The 23,694-nt window shown below is 36.5% G+C and overlaps 2 protein-coding genes across 3 annotated transcripts in view; both read left to right on the top strand.

Moving 5' to 3' along the window:
- LOC136822990 (adhesion G protein-coupled receptor E2-like) overlaps positions 1-23,694 on the top strand; it is a 68,481-nt gene that overhangs the window by 32,770 nt on the left and 12,017 nt on the right. For both annotated transcript variants that reach the window (XM_067079297.1, XM_067079298.1), the window contains exons 12-26: positions 1,514-1,641; positions 12,174-12,305; positions 13,194-13,319; positions 13,642-13,752; positions 14,830-14,936; positions 15,268-15,435; positions 15,896-15,964; positions 16,321-16,438; positions 17,433-17,525; positions 18,221-18,281; positions 19,368-19,500; positions 20,053-20,232; positions 20,868-20,965; positions 21,912-22,014; positions 22,403-22,565. In XM_067079297.1, the coding sequence (XP_066935398.1) occupies positions 1,514-1,641; positions 12,174-12,305; positions 13,194-13,319; positions 13,642-13,752; positions 14,830-14,936; positions 15,268-15,435; positions 15,896-15,964; positions 16,321-16,438; positions 17,433-17,525; positions 18,221-18,281; positions 19,368-19,500; positions 20,053-20,232; positions 20,868-20,965; positions 21,912-22,014; positions 22,403-22,565 (1,790 nt within the window). The remainder of the gene's footprint in view (positions 1-1,513; positions 1,642-12,173; positions 12,306-13,193; positions 13,320-13,641; positions 13,753-14,829; positions 14,937-15,267; positions 15,436-15,895; positions 15,965-16,320; positions 16,439-17,432; positions 17,526-18,220; positions 18,282-19,367; positions 19,501-20,052; positions 20,233-20,867; positions 20,966-21,911; positions 22,015-22,402; positions 22,566-23,694) is intronic.
- On the top strand, positions 6,319-11,291 carry LOC136822992 (uncharacterized). Its single transcript, XM_067079299.1, has 7 exons — positions 6,319-6,510; positions 6,929-7,231; positions 7,740-8,051; positions 8,870-9,058; positions 9,941-10,036; positions 10,400-10,540; positions 11,212-11,291. The coding sequence occupies exons 1-7, from the start codon at positions 6,357-6,359 to the stop codon at positions 11,253-11,255; spliced, it is 1,239 nt and encodes a 412-aa protein (XP_066935400.1). The 5' UTR covers positions 6,319-6,356; the 3' UTR covers positions 11,256-11,291.

Genomic DNA, 23,694 nt, shown 5'->3' with positions numbered 1-23,694 from the left:
TCTTCCTAAAAGTCGAAAGACATCGAAAGATGAGCTTCCAATATCTTTCAACAAATTTGAAACTTCATCTTTCGAAAATTTTGGAAATTTGTTGAAAGTTGATCTTCTCAACATCTTTCGAAAATGGAAAGACAAGATTTCGCCCAGTGCTTATGAATAAGTTTTAGTTCTATTCATGATATGTACCACTGCGATATCTTATGACATTACATCTCAGACCCAATAACTGAGACCATGTTCAGACGTTACAATTCCGTTCCGTTCCGAAACAAATGTGAACGTCAAAATTCGAAACGTCAAAAAAGAAGACGTTACAAAGCAAAATAGATCGAAACGGTTTCGCTCTACTTTTTTTCATCGGAACGAAACTGCTCCGTTTTCTTGCTCTGAAATGTTCCGAAACCAATATGAACACACTAGATCCGTAACGAAAATCACACCGGAGCGAAAGGGAACAGTGACGTAAAATATGTCAATACGTCACTTTCAACCAATGAGCTGTTGGGTCCGTGGAAGACATTGGAATGGTGCATATCATGAATAGACGAAAACTGTGACTTAGTTTTCTTTAGCTTGTTCTTACATTATTGAACGAGGAAAAATAACAAAATCTTCTCTACTCTGTTTTAGATTAACATTGCTCCAAGGGGTGAGGAAAGCCCCTGAATGGTCTAAAAATCTAATCCCATAACTCACTTTGCACCATCAACCAATTAGTTGCTACTTTTTTTGTGTTCAACTGTCTTAGCTGATATGCGAAATTGTTTCAACGTTCATCTAACATTCCCAAATTAAGATTATATGTGGTATATGGTTTACTGTATGCTAAGAATTTAGACTTATATAACATGTCAGATTGAAGTTGAGATTAGAATATTGTTTGTTATTCAAAGTTTCAAGCAACCTTTTGTTACGATCTTCAGTCAAAAATTCTTTAATCTTCTTGACTGATCGTAACGAAAAATTTGAGTATCAAACACTTCTATAATCTTGACTTCATTTTATTGTGTAAAATGCTTCCTCCGGGTCAAGTACTGTCTTGCTGAAGAAGATATAAGCAACTTAAGAAGACTCATTACGTAATTATCACGCTTTATTCACAGGCCTCAAATTGGCTTATAATCGGATTTGTGTGCTGAGAGTAAGCGACCGTTATCCCCCGCCTCCTCGCCCCACGGGGCCATATTAAGATGACTGAGTTACACAAATTAGGCCTCTGGTCATATGTTACTCTGTACCAGAGTGTATCTCATGTTTATCATTTATTCGTAGTACACTGTGCACATTGTATTTTTGATTAAAAAAAAATCCTATATGGAAAACTCAGCGATGGAGTATGGTTAATAAATAGCAACACTTCTCTCGTTGTCTCCCTCTCTCACCCGCTCTCAAATCAGAAAAGACAATGACAACAGACCTTCTACGGCAATAAATTTTGAAATTAGCCGTATATACTAGTCATGTGTAATAAATGCAAATGTGTGATTCATATTCCATATTTTACCTTTTTTAGTTTATCAGCAAAGAACAATTACACATTGGTTAGATTGGTGCATCACCAGAACTATCAAATATTTGCTCAACTTGGGAATGGTGTCGATTTTGGGAATTCCTCGAATATCATTACAGCCAAGACTGATGGTAAGAATATGTAGAAAATGAGATAATACTGAAAAGAAAGGATGTAGTGAAGATCTTTTTCTATGAAGTCTGAGAGTTTTTAGGGGTTTAGAATTCTTACTAAATAAATAACTAAGTAGATTGCAAAGGTAGTGAAGGTCTTTTTCTAAAATCTGAGAACTTTTAAGAAAGTAAATTACAAAACATTTCTAGCTAGCTAACCAGTTTAAAGGACTTTCAGACGTTCAGACAGAGACATTATGCAGCTAGAATACCTTATATACCATTATAGATAGACTATAACTTATAAAAACTATTGTTGCCACAGTTCTGGGTAAACAAAGGAACTTTTATAAAACTCATTTTTATTTAAGTTTCTTGGATAAACTGCGTTGAAAACGTACATTTTCATTTAGTAAGATTTAAAACCATTACATTACTTGTATTTCACGCCTCATGCGTGATTATTTAGAAAAATTGAAGTATATGTTACCGTAAGTTATTCTAATAATGCCGACAACCTTCTTCTAATTTCGACACCCTTCTTTATAGATAGGAATAATTGGAAGATCGGAATTGCTGATGGAAACTATTTTCCCTTGCTTAGCTATCAGATTGGAAAAAATCTTTTGTCTATCAGTGATCCCAACCTTCTGATCATTCCTATCTTTAAAGAAGATTGTCGAAATTAGAAGAGGGATCTCGACGTTAGACGAACTTACAGTAGTAGTTAGACTATTTATTTTATGGACTAGCAGTACCAGAATTCTACAGCTAGTAAAACAGATACAAAAGAAACTATGACAAAAATTACACAACAATATGACATTGACAAAGATAAAGACTTCTCTTGACTTGACGTGACTAAAAGACGAATACTCGACAGAAATTTTTCAAAACTAATTACTCCTTTTTCTTACGTTTGATTCCATAGATACAGCGGACTTTCGCTAATTCGAACTTCTATTATCCAAACCTTTCCAAAACTCGAAAAGATTCTCAGGTCCCGTTAGAGAGAAACCCTTCACAAACACTCTCTATAATCCGAATCTCTCTGTTTTTTCGAACAAATTATTTTCCCCGTTTGAGTTCGAATTAGGGAGGGTTAACTGTGGATAGAGCCGATATTTTACAAGGATAGCCCAGCAATCTAAGACTTTTAAACAGTCTTTTGATTCCTTTTACGGGGTCCACGGCCAGCTAAATCGGCTATCAATGAACTAAACGGAACTTTGGAAGGAGCGGGGATTCGAACCGGGATCCCAGGTTTCAGGTGCTGACGCCTTTGACCATTCGGCCATCGTTTCTTAATTAATTTTTCCCCCTAAATATCCTTGCTATAATTTTTTACCTCTAATATAACCCTCCAGTTAGCTATAGGCCACCAGAAGATATCAAATTACAATCAGCAAATGAGAATGACATAACATTAGCCATACAATTGCCACTGGACGATGACTACACCACACACCTCAAATTCCATATCACGTCCAACAGAGATACTGAATCGTCTGTTAAAATTCTCCCTCTAAGTACACGTGGTGTCTATACACTAGATGACTTAAAGCAATTGACTGAATATACCATAAAAGTTGCTACAGGCAATGGCAAAGAGTTTGGTCGGTATGGAGATGAAATTAAAGTGACAACCAAAGGTATTCCCTTATTTTTTTCGAATTTGTTCAAATTATATCTTTGGTCCACTAACCTATCACAGATAGTCAAAAACCATTTTGACCAGTGTCATGCCTAAATTCTAGAGTTGAAAATTCCAGACCTGAAAATATTAGTTTTATCCTTTAAAAACCTTCCTCGTCAAAAGAACTTTCTAGTGAGTAAAGACTGAGAAAGGTAAGGGGTTTTTGAAATTATTTTCTCTTTAGTACGGTATAATGCGCCAACTCTGATCGCACCAATCAATATCTCATACAACCAAGTTAAACTTAAAGTAGTCATACCAAAATATCTGGTTGAAAACAAGTTGGCATCCATCCTAAAAGTCACTATCAGGAATGAAATATCAGTTGGTGTGCTTCCATACCCAATCAATGGCATCGAGACTGACATTGTACTTCGAGATTTGAAACAGGGGTTGAGATACCAGATTCACATTGCAACAGGGGATGGACGAATCTTTGGAGAAAATGGAAAATCTGTCATCTTTAGAACTAAAAGTAAGTGTATATTTTACAGACCGGTCTGCCAAGTACTCAGGGAACCAATTTTCCGTTACTTGTCTCTTACATTTAAATCAGTCTCAGGTACAAATTTCAGTCAAAAGGAACGAGCAATTCAATCAACACTTTATTTAGCCAAATTACATTCTGGTCTGAAAATATCAACTTGATAGGTTGCCGAACCAAAATTCGCGAAACATCTACAATCATCTTTATTATCACTGGTCAACGCTTCAAGGTAAAGGTCAAGTCCGGGAATGGTCCTGGTCGCCCCTAACAAGCTTTATATATGGACTATACGTTGCATTGTCTGAAGTTTGCGCTAACATGAATAATTGTGTAGCAATTTTAAATCACAATGAAGTCTATTTAACTCGAACCTTTAGAACTCGAAAATCTCCGTATTATTTACCCGAGCAAGCTTTTTCGTCCCTTCGGTTAACAATGTCTAGTAAACCATACTCCATAACTCGAAGTTTGCTTTATCCGAACAAGTTTAGGTAGGTGTTCGAGTTATAAAGACTCTATTATTGCGCTCGATTTTTTTTAGAAACTATTGAGCACTTTGTGGTGATTCTGATTATTTCATTTTACAAGCCTGACAAAGCTTCAAAAAGTTTTCTATGGTTAAAAGGACATAAGGGAAAAGTTTTCGGAATTTTCGAATTTCTCCAATCGATTAAAAAAAACTTAAAACTATCTTACTTCGCATGCATATCTATACAACTTAAATGGTTCGCACGATATATTTTTAAATCATTAAATTAATAAAAGGAATGAGTTTTGGGAAAATATGTTTTCGCGAATTAGCTTTTTTTTAGAATTTTTCGTAAAAAGTCGCCTATTTTTTCAGTATCAAAAAAAACCGCACCGTCATTTTAAAGACAAGGTTTTCACGTGATCCCAAATGTCAAGACAATACCAGAATCTTGATTAGACGTAGAAGAAATAAATCTAATGATTAATAAATTGCTCTTATCATTTTATTTAGTTCGCTTTGACCCACCCACATCAGTCAACTTGCTTCAAATCACACAGTCTAGTGCACTACTTCAACTCAAATTCCCTCAAAATCTTATGGAACGTAGGCTAATCAAACGTGTTAAATTTCTTGTCAAACGTCACCAAAAAGTTACCAACTCTGCAGATGATAAGATTACTATCAAAACAAAGATTACTGATTTGCGAGGCGATAATACGGTCTTTCGTATTGACGGATTAAAATATTATGAGAAGTATACAATTGAATGTTACACAGGTAGTCACGTGATGTTTGGTAGCGTCGCCAGTGACCCGTTGACTGTCAGAACGTTAGGTAAGTGCTAAACCAAGCTAGCACACAACGTTGTTTCAACGTTCATCTCGTGTTCACAACGTCCGTATAATGTTAAATGGACGTTGAAACAACGTTGTGTGTCAGCTGGGTGATGATATGAGCTCTGTCAGAACGCGGGGTAAGAGCTAAATCCAACTTGCACACAACGTTATTTAAACGTTTATCTAACGTTATTCATGATATGTACGGTTGCAATGTCATTACATCACGGACCCAACAGTTGATTGGTTGCAAGTGACGTATTGACTGATTTTACGTCACTTACAACCAATCATCAGCTGTCGGGTCCGTGATGTAATGTCAGAACGAGACATTGCAATGACGCACATCATGAACATGGACGTTGTGAACATTAAATAAACGTTAAAATAACTTTGTGAACCAGCGGTAAAAGTGCTGATTTACCGTTGTCAGTCAGTCAGGATGTAGGCAAATTAGAACCTTAACCGTCTCCGGCGTAGAAAAACACACATACATAAACTCGGTGTCTTCAAGTAGGGATGCATAGTCCAGGCACCACTGGTTCTGGGTACGTGAGACACAAATGCGAAATGGCTGATATAGAGAATCTTCTTTATGAAATTTGACCTACTTTTTGTGTTACATCGGAAGAATTCTGGACTTTTAGAATTGTAAAAAAAAAATCAGTTTAAAGTAAAAGAAAGTCATCAAAATTTTGTTTATTCAGCAAAATCTTTTCGGCTCAATCATCATCAGTGTTTTCTTTAAATTTAACATATGAAATGATCAATTTCAAATCACATTCAATTTAGTAGCCTAGAATTACTCTTAGGTTCCAAATACCCCCCCCCCTATTTTAGCCTATATTTACCTTATTTTTGTCTATATTTACCTTATTTTAGCCTATATTTACCTTATTTTAGCCTATATTTATCTTATTTTTGGGTTTTCAGAAGTATAATTTCCACCCCCTGGCAATTAGCCGTTTATTTGGAACCTAAGAGTTAGCAAGTTAAATTTAACCTTGTCGAACGTTTGAGCAAAACAGCTCTACAAAATCTGTATAACTTTCTTTCTTGCTTTTCTTTGCTTCAGCCAAAATCTTTCCACCACAAAATCTAACAATCAACTCTATCACACCAACGTCCGCACTAATAAAAGTCCTGATTCCAAGTGATCCTAAACAGTTGCTATTGGTTAATGATGACGTCATCAATTGGTTAGTTTTCGAAATCAAAAACGAACAAAAGCAATGGACAGAAATGATTAAATTTGACAAAACTACTTATACAAATTCTTTGAGTTTGAAGCATTTGAACATGTCTACCATTTACGACGTACGTTGCGCTTACGTTACCACGGTGAACCGGGATGACGGGATAATGTATGGCAATTGGTCTCGCTTCATGACTACAGGTAACATCTTATTATCCCTTCAGACTTTCCAATCTAATCTACTTTTACGGAACCGAAGCCCTACAACTTTCCTACTCTATGAATGAGCCTGTCAATTTTATCGCACTATTGCATTAGGTTGAAATTCATCGTAGTCAAAGTCATAATATTTTAGAGAAGGGGGGAATTTCCTGCAAAATTTTAAAAATTGCTCTAACTTATTTCTGGAATGTAGAATTTTAAATCTGAGTATTAACATTAGACTTAAGCCTTAGAGAAACCTAGGATCTCAGGATAAAAATGTTTCAATAAAGCTGAAAATATAGCCTGGAAACCACTAAACCCCTTCCAAATCGAAATATTCAATGAAAAAAAATTTTCGCCTGAACATTTTAAACATCCTGAAAAACGTTGCGAAATGATTTTTTCGATATTTTAGTCGATTTTGGTATACCAGTCGTCCAAGTCGTGGACACTTCACAGAAAAGCATCACATTGAAAATTCAATCACCAGAGGATACGCAACAGAAAAAATTAATCGACCGAAACATTTTGAATCGAGTAAAAATCGAGTTACAATCTGTCGAAGGGAGAAAAGAGATTGTGGTGTCTATTGGGGAAATTTTAGCTAATATCGTTTTGGCGGATTTAAATTATTACATGATGTATGATATAAGTGTTTCGTTTGGGAACGGGAGTCTTTATGGAAAGCCAAGTGCTGTGCTCTCTGTTCGAACTAAAGGTAAGTACACAGCTTGCACTAGCACAGATTTTTTATATATAACACTAGATTGAACTACTTTGTTCCTGGCTTAAACAAAATATAATGCGCCATCTTGAATAATTAGACCACAGCTCGGTGCCGTAAATTTTATCGTTTATTCTTGTTGGTATGGAAAAAAGACAGAGAAGCTCTTTCTATTGTTGTATATAGATATCTGTGAGCACAAGACGTTAGTTGAATATTGCTTGGACATTTTGTAGCACGCAATACTTTTGAAAGTTCATCTAATGTTATTTTTGTCTGGGTGTTAAATGGCGTTTCGAATCAGCTAGATAGGGTCGAATGAATGAATGAATGAATGAATGAATGAATGAATGAATGAATGAATGAATGAATGAATGAATGAATGTGTTTGCACGATGTATTTTATTATTGTCGTTTATCGAAATCAAATGGAATGAAAAAAAAAATACTCATCAAATTTGTTTCCTCTGAAATTTATGTCGTACAATTTTGCTATTTTTAGCCGTATACATGCCTCCTACTAACGTTACCGTTTTGCACGTAACGCATGACGCCGTAATCTTACGTATACCCCCACCGACGCAAAACAAGCATGACAGACGACAATTAACGTTAGTTCAAGAAAGACTGTTGACGCATATGAAAGTTAGAATGCAGTCTAGTGACAGTGATGTGACGAGAACTTTTAACGTGACTGATGACGTAGTGACTTTACGTAATTTACGTAGACTGACGTATTATAACGTAACGACTTCTTACGGGAATGGGAAGGTTTTTGGTGAACCGAGTAATGTTGTTAGATTTCAAACAAAAGGTAATGCTTGTTATATAGTGTTCACCATTTAGTTTAAAACCCCGAAGGAGCTAGAGATGAGACTATTCATTGAACTGGAAATGAAGTCACTCGTTTTCAATCTAGAACGCGTGACCCGCGTGGTTTTCATACAAACGCCCGTTTGAAAGTAAAATCCATCGCCAGATTTTGAAAAGGATTCTTCGTGAAAACAAAGAAAGTGCCAGATTCAATCTGTAATCCAGGCTTCACTTTCTTTTTCTTGCTTGAGAAAGATTGAAGATTCTTCTCTAGCGCTTCAGGCTTTAAACTCTATGATAATCACCCCGGTTCTTTATTGAACTCGATCATCCAAGATATTCTTTGCATGCTGAAATGCTTTCAGTAATAAACTTTAATTTAAAATGTATATGTCTTGAGCATGTCGAGTGAAGGTGTAAAGGCCGATGATTATCAGGGCATGTTACATTTCTTGATAGCTAAATTCAACATTGGTCCGGCTCAAAATAATACTCAAAAATGTAATCTCGCGGCGTTAAATAACTTAAGTCGCCAACCTCGTTCCCATCATTTTTAGCTTTTCATTCTTTGGTTTGATTGTCCATCAGTAATGTAAATACAGCCAACCCTCTCTAATTCGAACTTTTATTATTCGAATTTTGTTCTAATTTGATTAAATCTTTTGTTCCTTGAAGATCAAACCAGAGAGATATCAAGACTGTAAATTTAGTTCGTGACACACGGGAACGATGCTTCTTAGTTTTCACTTTCTGTGACTTTTCGATTATGATGATAAACCTTCATCTTGCCATTATAACTTTTTCTCAAAACCACCATAGTTTATTTCGACAGTCCTGCTCAAGTTGCCATCTCACAAATCGCGTACCGGACGGCTTGGGTGTCCGTGGCACTAGGAGAAGAGAACAAAGGATATGCCACACAAATGAAGATCTTGTTAATGATAGAGGACGAAGTTGTAAACCAGTACCCAGTCCCCGTGTATCAAGATGTCAAATTCAAAATGAAAGGTTTGGCATTTTTCATGAAGTTGAATACACAGGTTGCAAAAATAAAGTTTGAAGTCAAATCATGCTTTTACTCGAAATTTTATGACCTTTTCTGATTACTCTGATTGGTTCGAATTTATTGATACAAATATAGTAATCAAATGTGAGTTGTATATCAAGTAACATGGGAATAAAATCACGTGAACTTTTTCGAGTAATCACATGTTTTGACTGCACTGCTATAATTTTGCAACCCGTGTATTTAACTTTAGTTAGTTTGTTTGTTTGTTTCTTTGTTTGTTTGATTGTCTGTTTGTTTGTAATTATTATTTATCGTTGACATAAAAGCAAATAGCTACAAGTGGCTAATACAAGCCAACCTTTACAACTAAATGAAGCCGACACCCTCAATGTACCCTTTACATAATCTTCACGGACTTAACTCTCTAGGCGCAATGCATATAATCATATTATTATATCTAAGATTTGAACTTATATTTGTTTATAAGCATATACACTGCACCAGAGTGTATCTCACGTATAACGTAACATAAAACGGCAATGAATTTTGAAATCTCCGTATAATCTTAAATAAAACACTAGATAGAGTTACCCTATCTTTTCCAACCCAAAACAGGTGAAGCAAAATAATCCGTCATCTTTGCTAAAATTAGACCACAGTAGAAGCCTTGGTTTTCACTGTTGAAGATATGTTGATACAAGAATGACTTCAAAATTTCAAGGATCGCGCAAGCTAAATCGTGACGTCACTTTATTCAAGATGGCGGATTATCTTGCTTCAAATAGGGAAGAAAAAAGCTCGATCTATTGTTTTATATAAGATATCTGTGGCCTCCGTTCTATACCATAAAATAGTGACTTTAACTTTAACATTTTTTATAGGTTTGTTACCAAACACAAATTATACAATTACGGTAGCCGTTGGGAATGGTCAATTGTTCAGTAATTTCACTGACAAAGTATTCTTCAAAACTAAAGGTATTTGTTTGTGTTCTAGATTTTCTGAATTGTGATTCTCGTGATTGCCATTTCATAGGCCCGATAAGTCCTTTGAAGTGAGGGGCCTAATAATTTTGGAAAGAAAATTGACGCCTACCATGGTTAGGCGATGAAAAAAATCGTCTAGTTTTTACACCTTTCAAGACATCATAAAGTGCTAGTATGCAATTGAATAGAAATATAGTTTTTATGGTTTTTGGCACTGTTCTGTCTGCAAAAAATACGGGTGCTGTGCCCCCTGCCTTCTCCGTAGACATGGCCGATGAACTTTAAGCTTTATTAGACAATCGGAAAATAAAAATGTAAAGCGTTTAAAAAAAAATGTTTCTCTTCTTTTTACAGATGATCTCGATTGCAAAGATCCAAAGATCAAATGTGGACAAAACACCAAATGTCTTCCAACAGTTGACAAGCCTGAATTATTCAGATGCAAATGTAACTCAGGCTATCAACCTGATGGAAATTCATCTATGGTCTGTGTTGGTAAGTATTGTAGGGGATTCAAGTTTGCACCAAAAATATCTTATACAGTAGACTAAAGCTTATCCGAACTTCTTTTATTCGAACCTTTCTATAATTCGAACTAATTTCCACCCCCCCCCCACCAAGGGGACACCCTCTTAAAACACTTACTTTGATTCGAATCTCTCTGTAATTCGAACAAATAATATTCCCTTTTCGAGTTCGATTTAGGGAGAGTCCACTGTATACTAGATAAAGCTACTGTCTCAGGCTGAAGGAAAAATTATGCGCAATCTTTAAAAGTATACCACAGCCCGGCACCGGCAATTTGATCAATAAACTTTTCATAAATTACGTCACGAACATCACTTGCCTCGTTTTGAAATTATTGTCATGGTGATTAACTCCCAGCGGATTCTATGTAAAATTACTTCCTATTCATAAAAGAATCATTTAATGTCTCAAGAGACACAATCACCATGGTAATTGTTTGAATACGAGGCAAGTGATGTTCGTGGCGTAATTTATGAGAAGGTCTATCAACAGCATTCGCCTGCCTCCTTGATTTCCCATTCTATTTGTTTGAAAAAAAAATTCTAAGTTTGATGATTTCTAGAATTTTGCAACTAATTTAATGTTTTAATTTCCATGATTTTTTTAACACTAATAACTGCACACATTTGTTGTTTCAGGTTTTCCACCATCACTGCATGAGCTTGCGCACTTTCTTACGTAATTTTCCGTTTATAACAACGGAATCAAAATACGTAAGACGTAACGCTGTAAACTTTTTCACCACACTGACTGACAGACTGACTGACTGACGATATAACTATTTAGTAGTGTTAGCTTATTTTAGTAGTATTAACTAATATAATAGCACATTTTCTAGAATCGATAATTCATTGACAATGAAATTTTTTGGTTAAGAAGGATGAAATGTTTGTCACTATTTATTTGTTGAAGTTTATTAGTTCTGAAAGATAGTTCAACTAAATAGTTAGTTTTTGCATCACCTATGTTCTGTGATATTTAGCCAGCACTTAGCCAGCACGAAGAAAAGAAACTTCCCTATAGAAGCCAAAATCCCTTTTGGTTTGTCACTAACAATATTCGAATATTACGAATGCTAATAGTGCACTTTTTTACATCAGAAATTTTCTCCACATTATGCACTGTTAAAATTTTAATCTAGCCTTAAGAAAATTGTTATTTTTAAAGTCGAATACCAAAATACCCAAAATTGCCAAATATTGATCATCCACATTGCTATGTAACACCCCTGTCTCACAGCCCCGGTGGAATAAAATCCCCGGCAGACAGGGATAAAAATTTCTATCGAAATCCCAATGGGGATAGAAATTCTATTGTTCCCGAGCTTAAAATATCCAGTGGGGATGTTTTGGACAGAAAATATTTGCATTGAATTTTGAATGGGGATGAAATCAAAGTCAATTTCCTGGTGGGGCTGAAATTGTAGGGTATTTTGTCCACTGGGGACGAAACTTTGGCCAAATTTTTCAGTGGGGCTGGGGTCCCAGCGGGTCTGTAACACAGGGGTGTTATATAAATAATCCTAAAATCCTACTGGTTTAAACTAAGAAGCTCGAATTATATTGCGATTAAAAACGACGTCACTTATCCTTTTCTTCAGATATTAACGAGTGTGAGATGAATTCGGCAATTTGTGGAGAACACACTAAATGCACCAACATTGAAGGATCTTATAATTGTTCATGTATTCATAAGGGGTTCATGGAAAAGACAGTTGGTAAAGGTTGTAGAGGTAAGGATTTTTGTTTCATTCTGATCAGACAGTCTTCGATACCAGCGAGGTTAAACAAGTGTTTATTTAGACCGTTCAATGCGATATCGTAGGCCTGTACATAAGATTTCACTTGCATGGTTTGCTTTGGAAAGTTATGTACAGGCCTACGGTATCGCACATTACGGTCAAAATAAACCCGTGCTTAACCTCACTACTACCCAGGCTAGCACACAGCGTTATTTCAACGTTCATCTAACGCTATAATAATGGACGTTGTGAACATTAAATGAACGTTGAGACAACTGTTGGAAAGTACACTGGAAAAAAAGAATCTGTTATTTCGTTAACCTTGACGCCCAGTTTGCACACAACGTCGTTTCAACGTTCATCTAACGTTTTATGGGCATTGTGAACATTAAATGAACGTTGAAACAACTTTGTGTGCCAACTGGGACCTTAAACAAAGAATGAAGGAAGTTAAATCCTTTGACACATTGCTCTAACCACTGACCTTTATACAGTTTAGTCTCTTTGAATCGAACCTCTATAACTCGAATGTCTCCTTAACTCGAACAAGATTTTTTATTCCCTTTAGTTGGCAATCCCTTATAAACTTTACTCTATAATTCGAAATTTTGTGACGTTTTGAAGCAGTATACTTCTTTCTCTTTATCGATGAGCGACTTTCGTTTCATTCCATTTTAAATTCACGAGGGATGATTTTCCATTTTTCAACTTGTTCAGTTAAAAATATCTGCAGAAAACTTCATCCTCCATCCTCCAGCTTTGCAAATTCAATATTGTCATTTTTTTGATTTTGGAAATAACAGGGTCGGCCGGGCCCATAGAACAAAAAGTTAATTTCAAATATTGTGTATTCATTTTTCGTTATTCTTCCTTTCTCAGACATCGATGAGTGTTCAGACCGCGAGAAAACCGCGTGTCAAGTTGATGAGCAGTGCATCAATACTATTGGTTCATATAATTGCATATGTCAGCAAAATTATACACGTGTCAATGGTGTTTGTGTTCGTAAGTATATTTTTAACACGTTGTTCACCGTCAAACTTTTATAAGAATTAAAAAAATTATGACACGGTGAAGTTTTATCGAAAGTATCATACAAAGGCTCATGACCCCCTGAATTTAAAATTTCCTTCATAGGAATTCACATAGATTTCAAAAATCAATAAAAAACATTACAAGCGAAAAGTTTTTGTTTCAAAAGTTATGGTCGTTTCATACCTGGTCTGTGAGGGCAAAGATTTTCTGTTTTCCTAGAAAAAAATTGTAATTTAACTTCCCTGGTTATGATAAAAATGATAAAAATTTTCATCCACATTTTTTCTTTCAGCTAAAGAAGTGAAAATCACAAGTTGCAAATATGAAACATATCGAAATATGACGTGGTTCACTGCTAAAGCTGGCCAGAGAAACAAACAGAATTGTCCTGATGGATATGAAGGTAACACAGCTTGAACACAACGTTGTTTCAACGTTCTTCTAACATTCTTTGGACGTTGTGAACATTACATAAATAGCGAGATTATGTATGTGGAATTCTCTACGGCTACGGTTAAAGTGGCGAGGAAAATGGCAAGTAAGGCAAGTAATGGCTGGTGAAAGCAAGTTCGATATTTGACGTACGGCATTATGTTGACTTTGCTTATACGGTGTTTTGGTGTTTTTCCCGTACAGAACAAAGTAGACAACAATATGTCGCCTTTGGTGACGACCTACATGGGCAGCCCAGCAACCGTAGCTGTAGAATATCTCCGATACATAATCTCGCTAATCTTGTGTGCCAGCGGGGAACCTTTAACTTCTTTCTGTTTTTCAACGTTCTTCTAACGTTATATTGACGTTCTTTTGGGGTTTTCTATGCCTTTTGGTGGACTTATATTCCTTTCCAACGTACCGTCCTTTCCGATAAGATTTCACCTCCCAGACTAAAATTTCACTGTCACTTTCTAGCGATAAAAGACCCCGGAAAATTGAAAAATAAGCAAGTTAGAAAGTTAGTCAGTTTCCCAATTCATCACATGCTATTTTCTGTAACAATCCAATTCCGAAAAATAATAGTGAAACATCCCGGAAAATAATTGGAATCTTAGTCCCGGAATTGGACTCTTACCCGAAGAGACGGTATATTTATTCAGAATTCTACGCGTAGTTTCAAAAAACACAGTCAATTTTCTCAACACTCGAACCTAGTCCCTTTGTTCGCTTTTTATGAGTGATAGCACTCAAGATAGTACTGAGGTTAAGCATACCAGGATTTGTTTGGTTGAAACTCACTAGCCTGTTAAATTTTCGTTCGTCGTTGTGATTTTACTGATTTACTTAACTTCGCTAATATCACGTCCATCAGTGAAATGTAAAAGTGGTGCAACCCAGCCGGCACACAACGTTGTTTAAACGTTCATCTAACGTTATATGGACGTTGTGAACGTTAGATAAACGTTGAAATAACGTTGTGTGCCAGCTGGTGGTGCAAGTGGCTCTGGGTACAAGATTAAATTGACCGTCTTTATATTTTTAGGTTTCGTTTACCGTGAGTGTACAATGGAAGGCTCGAAAGCTACTTGGGAGAAGCCTGATTCAACTAACTGTGTAAACAAGGCCTTAGCTGTCTTGCTTAATTCACAGGTGAGTTGAAACTATTTTGATTGTGTTTTTGTTGTTGACGGAGGTCAATTCTTTTTTTACTTCTTAGGCTTACTGAAGCTGTCTGAAGCTTATGGACTCCAAGTTTAGCGTTGCTATGAATAATGATATTCAAAAGAGTCTCATTGACAAATGTCTCTTTAAATCGAACAAGTTTTCTCGTCCTTTTACTCAACAGTGACTATAAACCTTACTCTATAACTCGACATTTCCTTAGCTCATAACAAGTTTGTGCCCCCCTTGTTGGTTCGAGATAAAGAGACTCCACTGTAATAAGTGGAACTAAATTTGAGCTTTCCTTTCCCGTTTACAGAAATTGGAATCACCAACTGTTGTAGCAAGTAGCCTCAACAATTTCGTTCAAGAACAAACTAATGACATGACAACTGGTGACGTCAGCACTATTGTTGATATGATGGGAAGTTTGGCCACTTCTTCTAAACAAGGAGTGGACGGACAAGCTACAGAAAAATTCACTGAGGTGTGTATGCGAGGAAACTTTTCATACAAATCAATGTGAAACTCCTGATATTACTCTCGGGTACCTAATACCCGGGGGGGGGCCTCTAATTAATTTTTCGAAAATTTTCCACCCAGGACATTCTTATTCCAACCAACCCCCTCCCTGCTTATTGATTTTTTTGGAAATCTTTTTTGAAAGTTCCCTCTTTTGCCCTAATTCTGCTGTATTAGCCTCCTTTTCGAAAATTTTTCACCCAGTACATTTTTATTCCAACCCCGCTTATTAAGTTTTGAGATTTTTCCAAACCCCCAACCCCCCCCCCCCCAAACCCCGCTTATTCCAAATCCCCCGGCTATTAGGTACCCAAGAGCACTTATATTTTGGGCTTGTTCAGTAAAGGAATGTCCTAATTCGAAGAGTCTATGATTCTAAATGGTTCTGCTCTGCCTTTACAGAAGCTTTGTAATTTTTTTTTCAGAACATGATAAACGTTGCAAGCACACTTTTGGAGGACAAAACACAAAGTACTTGGAATGAATTTTCTGAGGTAAGAACAATACAAAACTAAATTCAGGTTATTTTTCGAAAGATTTGTTCTCAAAATAGTCTCCTCCCCCACTGAACTTTGCATAAATAAAGGAAGTTCTCAATACTGGATTTTGATCGAAGTTTTTTTAAAGTTGTACTCTAATAGTAGCACTCCTCAATAGTTAATCAACCCTATTCGTACTAGAGGGGGTCTGTTCGGTTGGGAAACTAATATCAATAGCTCCTGAAATAATAATAAAGCTTTTGACCGGTGAGATCTTTCCTGTGTGAAACCTGAATGACAATCAATACTTGACGTGCCTTCTTCGATAAGATATACTACTTATTGAATTTCTATCTTGTTCATTTTTACAGGAGAAGAGGAGTGAGAAGGCAGCTAATCTACTTACTGCTGCTGATCATATTGTTGAAGCGAGCGCAAACGCTCTTAATGAAAACAAAACGATTGAAAACATCGAAACTGAAAACATAGGTTAGTTCTCAATCTCGTTCCCTGTGTATAAGCGGCTTTCTATGCTTGGACTTTTCCAGAAAAATATTGAACATGGGGGGGGGGGGTGGAGAATGTAACAATTTTCATTGATTTACCCCCGGGCAAAGTGACTTTTGGCCCCCGGACAACGGGCTTTACCCCCAGACAAGCATCCGTTGACCCACCAGACAATCCAAATTACCCCCGGACAGAGCAAATTTACCCTCCGGACAAGGCAAATTTTAATGATTTTTCGCTACCCCCGGACAATATATCCTCCAACCCCCATGTACGGACATTTTCTGGAAGAGCCCCTTACTGATAACGCCAACTATCCTCTGACGGCCATATGTAGCGTAAATAAAGCCTGGGATACACCGGGACGAGGTTTGTTATACTTGTTATAGTTCGATTTTTTTACTTCATCGTTTGAAAGAAAAAATGTCTTTTCGTTGGAAAGATGAATTTAAGTTTTTGGGGGTGAAATATTGTATTTTTTTGTATCTGGTTTTGGGACTTATTTGCACTGTTTTTGGGGAATAACACGTTTATGCATTCGCTCTAAGCCAATCAGATTGCTCTTATTCTTTTGCACTATACGATAATACTTATTACAGTTGGAATACTGAAACTTTTTCCCAAAATTTAAGTTTTTTTGGCCTATTTTTCTTTCTTTCTTGCTACCATGTGGACACTACTCTTCAAACATTGTAGCAAAAGGAAAGTAGCATTTTTTTTGCGTATGAAACCGTAGAAAATTTGACAGAATTTTAAAGAGAGAAATTTGAGTTGTTAAGGGATTCGCCTCGAGGAAATCCTAAGAGGTTTTTATTGTAATACTCCCGAAACGATCCCACAATGCATCGTTTTTTTAGAAAAATCAAAAGCTCCGATCTAAGATCTTTCTTTCAGAATATGATTTATTCTATAGAAAATTTGGATTTACTGTCGTTAAATATTGCATTTTCTCGAATTTCTTTTCTTTATTTTCTAGTAATGAAATTGAAACGTGTCGAGAAGAAATCAACCGTGGACAGCGTTACAGTTAGTGATAACATTGAACTGCCTCGTGACGCTCTGGGAAATGGTATGTTTTTAATTACTATTGCTTGCGTAGTCTTGCCACTGCAGTCGAAGGCAATCCAAGTCTTCTCATTCGATGACTAGCGAGTTTACGTATTTGCCCTTTTGAGGACGGTGAAGTGACTAAAATGATTTGGAATAACCCGCAGTTCTGACCCGCAAAATCGAGGACGGTAAAAGTGAAGATCTAGTCAAATTGGAACCTTACCGTCTCTGTCACAGAAAAGCACACATACATAAACTTGGTACTATCTATGCGAAGGAAGGGCGAGTGGCCACACTTTCTCCTCGGATTTCTCTCCTTATCTTTAACCCTTCTCTTTAATTGTTGAGCATAAATTTGAGAGGCATCAAGTACCATTATGTACTAAGTACAATGCGAAATCTTTGGTATGACCCGGTCGGGAATTGAACACGCGGACCGTTACTTTACCTTTCACACATGACCTTGTCACTGACCTATAGTAAAACCCTGGACAAAGCTTTATCCGGTATCATTGATCTTAGTTTCAGGAAAGTGACACCCTAATGATAGCCGATTTGGGTCAATTTATTATTCGATGAATTCAACATTTTGACCACTCTTAAAAAGCTCCGATCTTATATTTTGTTTTTTAGAACCTTACTACATGCCTATTATAAAGCCTAGTGAAAGTAATTAGATGGATTAAACTCACATCCCATTTATTTTAACTTTAGAACAATCAACCATAGCCATCGTTGAATACAAAGGAATGGACAAGATTCTCGGAGTCCCTAAGTAAGAACAATTATAACTTTTTCTCAAAATTAAATTTCGCCAAGTTGTAAAGATTTCTCTCTAACTTTTCTGAAACAATAATTTGAGATTCTCTAAAAAACATCTTGAGTTGTATGGTCTATTACACGTCGTAATACTTATACCATCAAAAAGACATTAGGTTTATTACATTTCATAATACGTATACCATCAAAACGACATTAGGTTTATTACATTTCATAATACGTATACTATCAAAACGACATTGGGTTTATTACATTTCATAATACGTACACCATCAAAACGACATTAGGTTTATTACATTTCATAATACGTATACCATCAAAACGACATTGGGTTTATTACATTTCATAATACGTATACCATCAAAACGACATTAGGTTTATTACATTTCATAATACGTATACCATCAAAACGACATTAGGTTTATTACATTTCATAATACGTATACCATCAAAACGACATTGGGTTTATTACATTTCATAATACGTATACCATCAATACAACAGTCAACTAAAATATTGGTCCCGTAAGCCAGAAATTAGTATAATAAACTTTCTATAATTAGAATCTTTCTCTAATTCGAAGAACATTCTTGTTTCCTTGAAGGTCGAATTAGAGTGTCAATTGTATCCATTAATAATCTAACTCATCGAGGCTCTGACAAAAACCAGACTCAAATTTTCTTCAAATTTTCGTATTGTGTTGTTGATCTGATCTTCCTTAAAGGAAGAAATTTTGGCGGGAATCTAATTTGGCGGATGACCGAAAAAGTTTTTTTAGAGGGAATTTAATTTGGCGGTTAACTTGAAAAATTAAATTTGGCGGGAATTTAATTTGGCGGTGGATGAAGGACATTTTTGTCCAAAAGACGCCATTAAAAAAGGAAAACCTGTTTTAAAGCCTGAAATAGCACACATTTGGGGGAATAGATAGAGCAACTTAAATTTGGTGGATGACGGAATAAATTAAATTTAGCGGGAACTTAATTTCCAAATCCGCCAAATTAAGTTGCCGCCAAAATTTCTTCTTTTAAGGTACAAGAAGACAACCCCTTATTTTATAATGTTTACCGTTTTCTTTTAGAAACACAACACTGCAGAAGCAAAGCAACATCTCGAAAGCATATTTGAATTCGCAAATTTTGTCCATTTCCATCTTTCCGAGTACAAAGAAAACATTTGATAAACCAGTTGTTTTCACACAGCAGCACAGAGGAGTAAGTTTTAACTGGTACACAACGTTGTTTTAACGTTCAAATAACGTTATTTGAACGTTATTTGAACGTTATGAATGTCACACGGACGTTGTTTTGACGTTGTGTGCCGTCTTGGGTCTTATTAGGGTTGAATTAGGGCTCGGATCCCGAATATATTCCAAAGTCAATATATTCAAGTTACAAGTTTTTGACTTTCAGCAAGAAAAAAAGAATAGAATTTTGATGTAAGAACCGTCTAAAATCCGACATTTAGAAATTTGAAAATCTTCATATCTCAGCCTTGGAAAACAAATAGGCCAACAGATTTGAAGGTTTAACTCCTGAAAGGATATTTCAAGTCAAAAATCTCAAACCACCTGATTGCACCCCTTTATTTTTTAGATCAAAAACAACAGCGTTCCAAACTGCGTTTAGTTTACTGGCATGAATCAATCAACACTTATCTTATCCAATAAGTAGACAAAACTAAAAATCATCATAACTACAAAAAACCGGCCATTAGAAAAGCATATTTCATACTTTTTTTACGGACTAACCTATCTTGACTTTTAGATCACAAACAACAGTGTTCCCAACTGCGTGTATTGGCACGAATCAACGTTCGGTAGCCATTGGTCGGATGAAGGTTGCATGGTAAACACGTGGAATGCTAGTCACGTGACCTGCCATTGTTATCATTTAACCAATTTTGCTATTCTGATGTCTGTCACTGATGCTCCTAAACAACTTTCGGTAAGTTTTGGATCTTGCCAGCTGGATACTAACACCATTGGGCTCTTCCAGAAAATGTTCGTACATCCCGGGTGGAGGATATATTGTCCGGGGGGTGGCAAAGAATCATCAAAATTTGCCTTGTCCGGGGTCCGGGGGTAATTTGGATTGTCAACTGATGCTTGTGCCGGGGGTAAAACTCGTTGTCCGGGGGGCCAAAAGTTACTTTGTCCGGGGGTAAATCACTGAAAATTGTTATATCCTCCACCCCCACATACAAACTTTTTCTGGAAGAGCCCATTGGAGTCTAATCTAAACAAACTTTACCTCCATTTTGCACAACCTGAATAATCTAGTTTGAGTAAAGAAAACGAGTTTTAAGTTAATTTCATCTTCAAATTTTCATGCCATCCAGGATGGCAATCTTCAGTGAACAAAAAAATTACGGTTACGATGTATACTAGTTTGAGTGAAGAAAACGAGTTTTAAGTTGATTTCATCTTCAAAGTTTCATACAATCCAGAATGGCAATCTTCAGTGAAAAAAATAAATAAACTGAATAATCGTCAAATCAACCAAAACTCATTTTTTTTTAGAGGAGCCAGGGCTAAGGAAAAGTTTCTAAATTTAATGTCATTGCGTTTATTTATTTCTAGGAGGATAATGTGTTGGCATTGAGTTTGATCACAGTTATTGGTATCACCATCTCTCTTGGTGCTTTGGTCATCTCTTTCCTATCGTTCGTCTTTATCAAGTAAGTGAAAGTAGCGTTAGTAGAGGCACACAATGTTGTTTCAACATTCATCTAACGTTATATGGACGTTGTGAACGTTAAATAAACGTTGAAAAAACGTTGTGTGCCAGCTGGGGTTAGCAGAGGCCCCCAGCGGTAACTATAATCACGATATCACACCATTCTCTTCTGTGTCTTCAATCACGATCACGAAAATCAACAAAAAGTTTGGATAATAGACCTTTTTATAAATTACGTCACAAACATCACTTGCCTCGTATTCAAACAATTTCCATGTTGATCATACCCCTTGAGACATTGAATGATTTTTTTATGAATAGAAAGTACTTGTGATAAAATCCGCTGGGAGTTAATCACCGTGGTAATAATTTCAAAACGAGGCAAGTAATGTTCGTGACGTAATTTATGAAAAGGTCTATCATGCATGCCTTTGAAAAAAGTCCAAATCATGCATCACGGCTCAAAAATCTTTCAAATCACAATCACGTTTTGACCTTTCATCACGCAATCACGAAAAAAGAAATTTCCAAATCACGTAATCACGCTAGAAAGAAGTCCCTATCACGCCATCAAGAAAACCGCTTGGGGGCCTAGTATATATATATAGCTCTTAGTAAGCCAGATGCGTGGTGGGTCGAACAAAATTGTGGCGAACTTTAGTTTGAAACGGAGACCTCTAAAAAACTCCATGTAGTATAAGGAGCACCGATCCGTTAGTGGATGCCACCGGCCTAGGCAAATTGGGGATGAAATTTTCTACAATTTTCTACAATTTTCGACAATTTTATGACAATCTTTGCTTATTCGATTAAAAACTGCCAATTTCGTATACGATGAGTGGATAAAAATGCGATATCGTGCACCATAGATATGAAAAGATCATCCTCGACTGCGGTCATAAACTTATTTACTAAAAACTAATAAATCTCTGTATTCTTTTGTGTAGGGCTATTCGTTCCCTTCGTAACACAGTTCACAAACACCTGTGTGTTGCTTTGTTCATCGCTGAAGGAATCTTCTTGTTCGGAATTGATAAGACTGGACACAAGGTATGTGTTTCTATAAGACCCGGGGGGGGCACTCATGCTAAGCGACCTACCGTTATAGATGCGGCCCTTAATCTGACCATTTTTTTTCCTTAAAATGGACCAAAATGTTTTGAAAGATACACCCTAAGGGTTGATTTTTCGTCCAAATTTACTCAATTTTGGCTATTTTCTTTCACTGTAAGAGGCCGATTTCAATGGCCTAATTTTGAACCATCGCGGGAGTTTTTAAATCGGGTGCCCTCATGCTAAATTTGAATGCTACGGTGATCAATACTTTTTAACCAGGTTAACTTTCACGAGATTTAATTTCGCAAGTTTTCTTGATTAATATTTCTAATCAGCGCTTTAAAAGATTTCGCGTTAATTTTAAGTTCGTTTTCTTTTCCAGATTGGATGTCAAGTTATCGCAGCATCTTTGCATTACTTTTTCTTAGTTGCTTTTTTTATCATGGGGCTAGAAGGGATTGTCCTTTACATGATGCTGGTTCGTGTGTACAGGTCAATGGGAACGTCTGGCTATGGGAGTCCGAAATTCATTGCACTCTGCTGGGGTAAGTGCCATTTCTGTAGATAGAGTTGTTTATTTTGCGTGGATGACCCATTGAGTTTCAAGCCCGAAGGGCTAGAGGTCAATCTCTTTGATAGGATTTGAAGCCAACAAATCCTACCAAAGTTGCGCGGCCTTGAGCGACCCGCCTGGTTTTTACACAAATGACAGATTGAAACTAAAATTTACCGCTTAATTTTGAAAAATATATCACTCAAAAACAAAGGAATTGCTAGATTCAATCCGTCATCAAAAATACGGCGCATATTTAAAGGCTTCAATTTTTCTTGTCTGAGAAAGGTTAGAGATTGACCTCTAGCCCTTCGGGCTTGAAACTCAATGGGATGACCCAGTATAATCTGAGACTTGAATGCACTATTGTGATTGTTTTCATGGGTTCAACGCCAAGCGCAGGTTCGCCTATCTATGAACTGAATTACAGATTAGTAGACGAGAACCACAAACCCCTGGTATGGGACGCTGACGCCTTTGACCATTTAGTCAGCGCTTCTTTTTTTGATCCTCGGACTCCGAGGGTGCGTTTTAGGTCATTTGGCTCTTCCAGAAAATATCCGTACATGGAGGATATATTGTCCGGGGGTAGCGAAAAATCATCAAAATTTGCTTTGTCCGGGGGGTAAATTTGCTCTGTCCGGGGGTAATTTGGGTTGTCCGGGGGGTCGGTCAACTGATGCTTGTCCGGGGGTAAAAAAGTCACTTTGTCCTTTGTTATATCCTTCACCCCCATATTCAATTTTTTCTGGAAAGCCCATTTCACAGTCTAAAGAAGTCATGGGTAATCAGGACCACCGCGCTCCGATAACAACTTTCTGTTGGCTCAGAATTCTGGATGTTTTTGCATCCAACCAACGGGGGAACCCGTAATGGGGACGCAATCAGTCCTGATTACCCATGATTTATTTTGACCATGCATTAATATAGAGTCAAGACTTCTGGTCATAGTTCTTAACCACTTGGTTAATTAAGAGGCTAACTAAATGCTTTCAAAAAAGGTATAATAAAAGCTTTTTTTAAAAACAAAGTTAGAAAAAATCAACTTTTCAAGAAAAGAAGGCAAAGAAAGGTGTTCGAAAAATCTTTCGAGTTTGAAAACCTTTAGTAGCCGTGCCATC

This window comes from Clytia hemisphaerica, unplaced genomic scaffold (genome assembly GCF_902728285.1).
Source record: "Clytia hemisphaerica strain Z4C2 unplaced genomic scaffold, Clytia hemisphaerica genome assembly, whole genome shotgun sequence".
In the NCBI taxonomy this organism is placed as follows: Eukaryota; Metazoa; Cnidaria; class Hydrozoa; order Leptothecata; family Clytiidae; genus Clytia; species Clytia hemisphaerica.
The sequence above is the reverse complement of the archived record's forward strand: the minus strand, read 5'-3'. Positions and strand labels throughout refer to the sequence as shown.

Bases quoted from the DNA above. Each gene is read 5' to 3' on its own strand.
- LOC136822992 (XM_067079299.1), top strand. From the start codon at position 6,357: ATGATTAAATTTGACAAAACTACTTATACAAATTCTTTGAGTTTGAAG. The intron at 7,232-7,739 runs GTAAGTACACAG...TGCTATTTTTAG, and splicing joins GCTCTCTGTTCGAACTAAAG to CCGTATACATGCCTCCTACT. The intron at 9,059-9,940 runs GTTTGGCATTTT...CATTTTTTATAG, and splicing joins TGTCAAATTCAAAATGAAAG to GTTTGTTACCAAACACAAAT.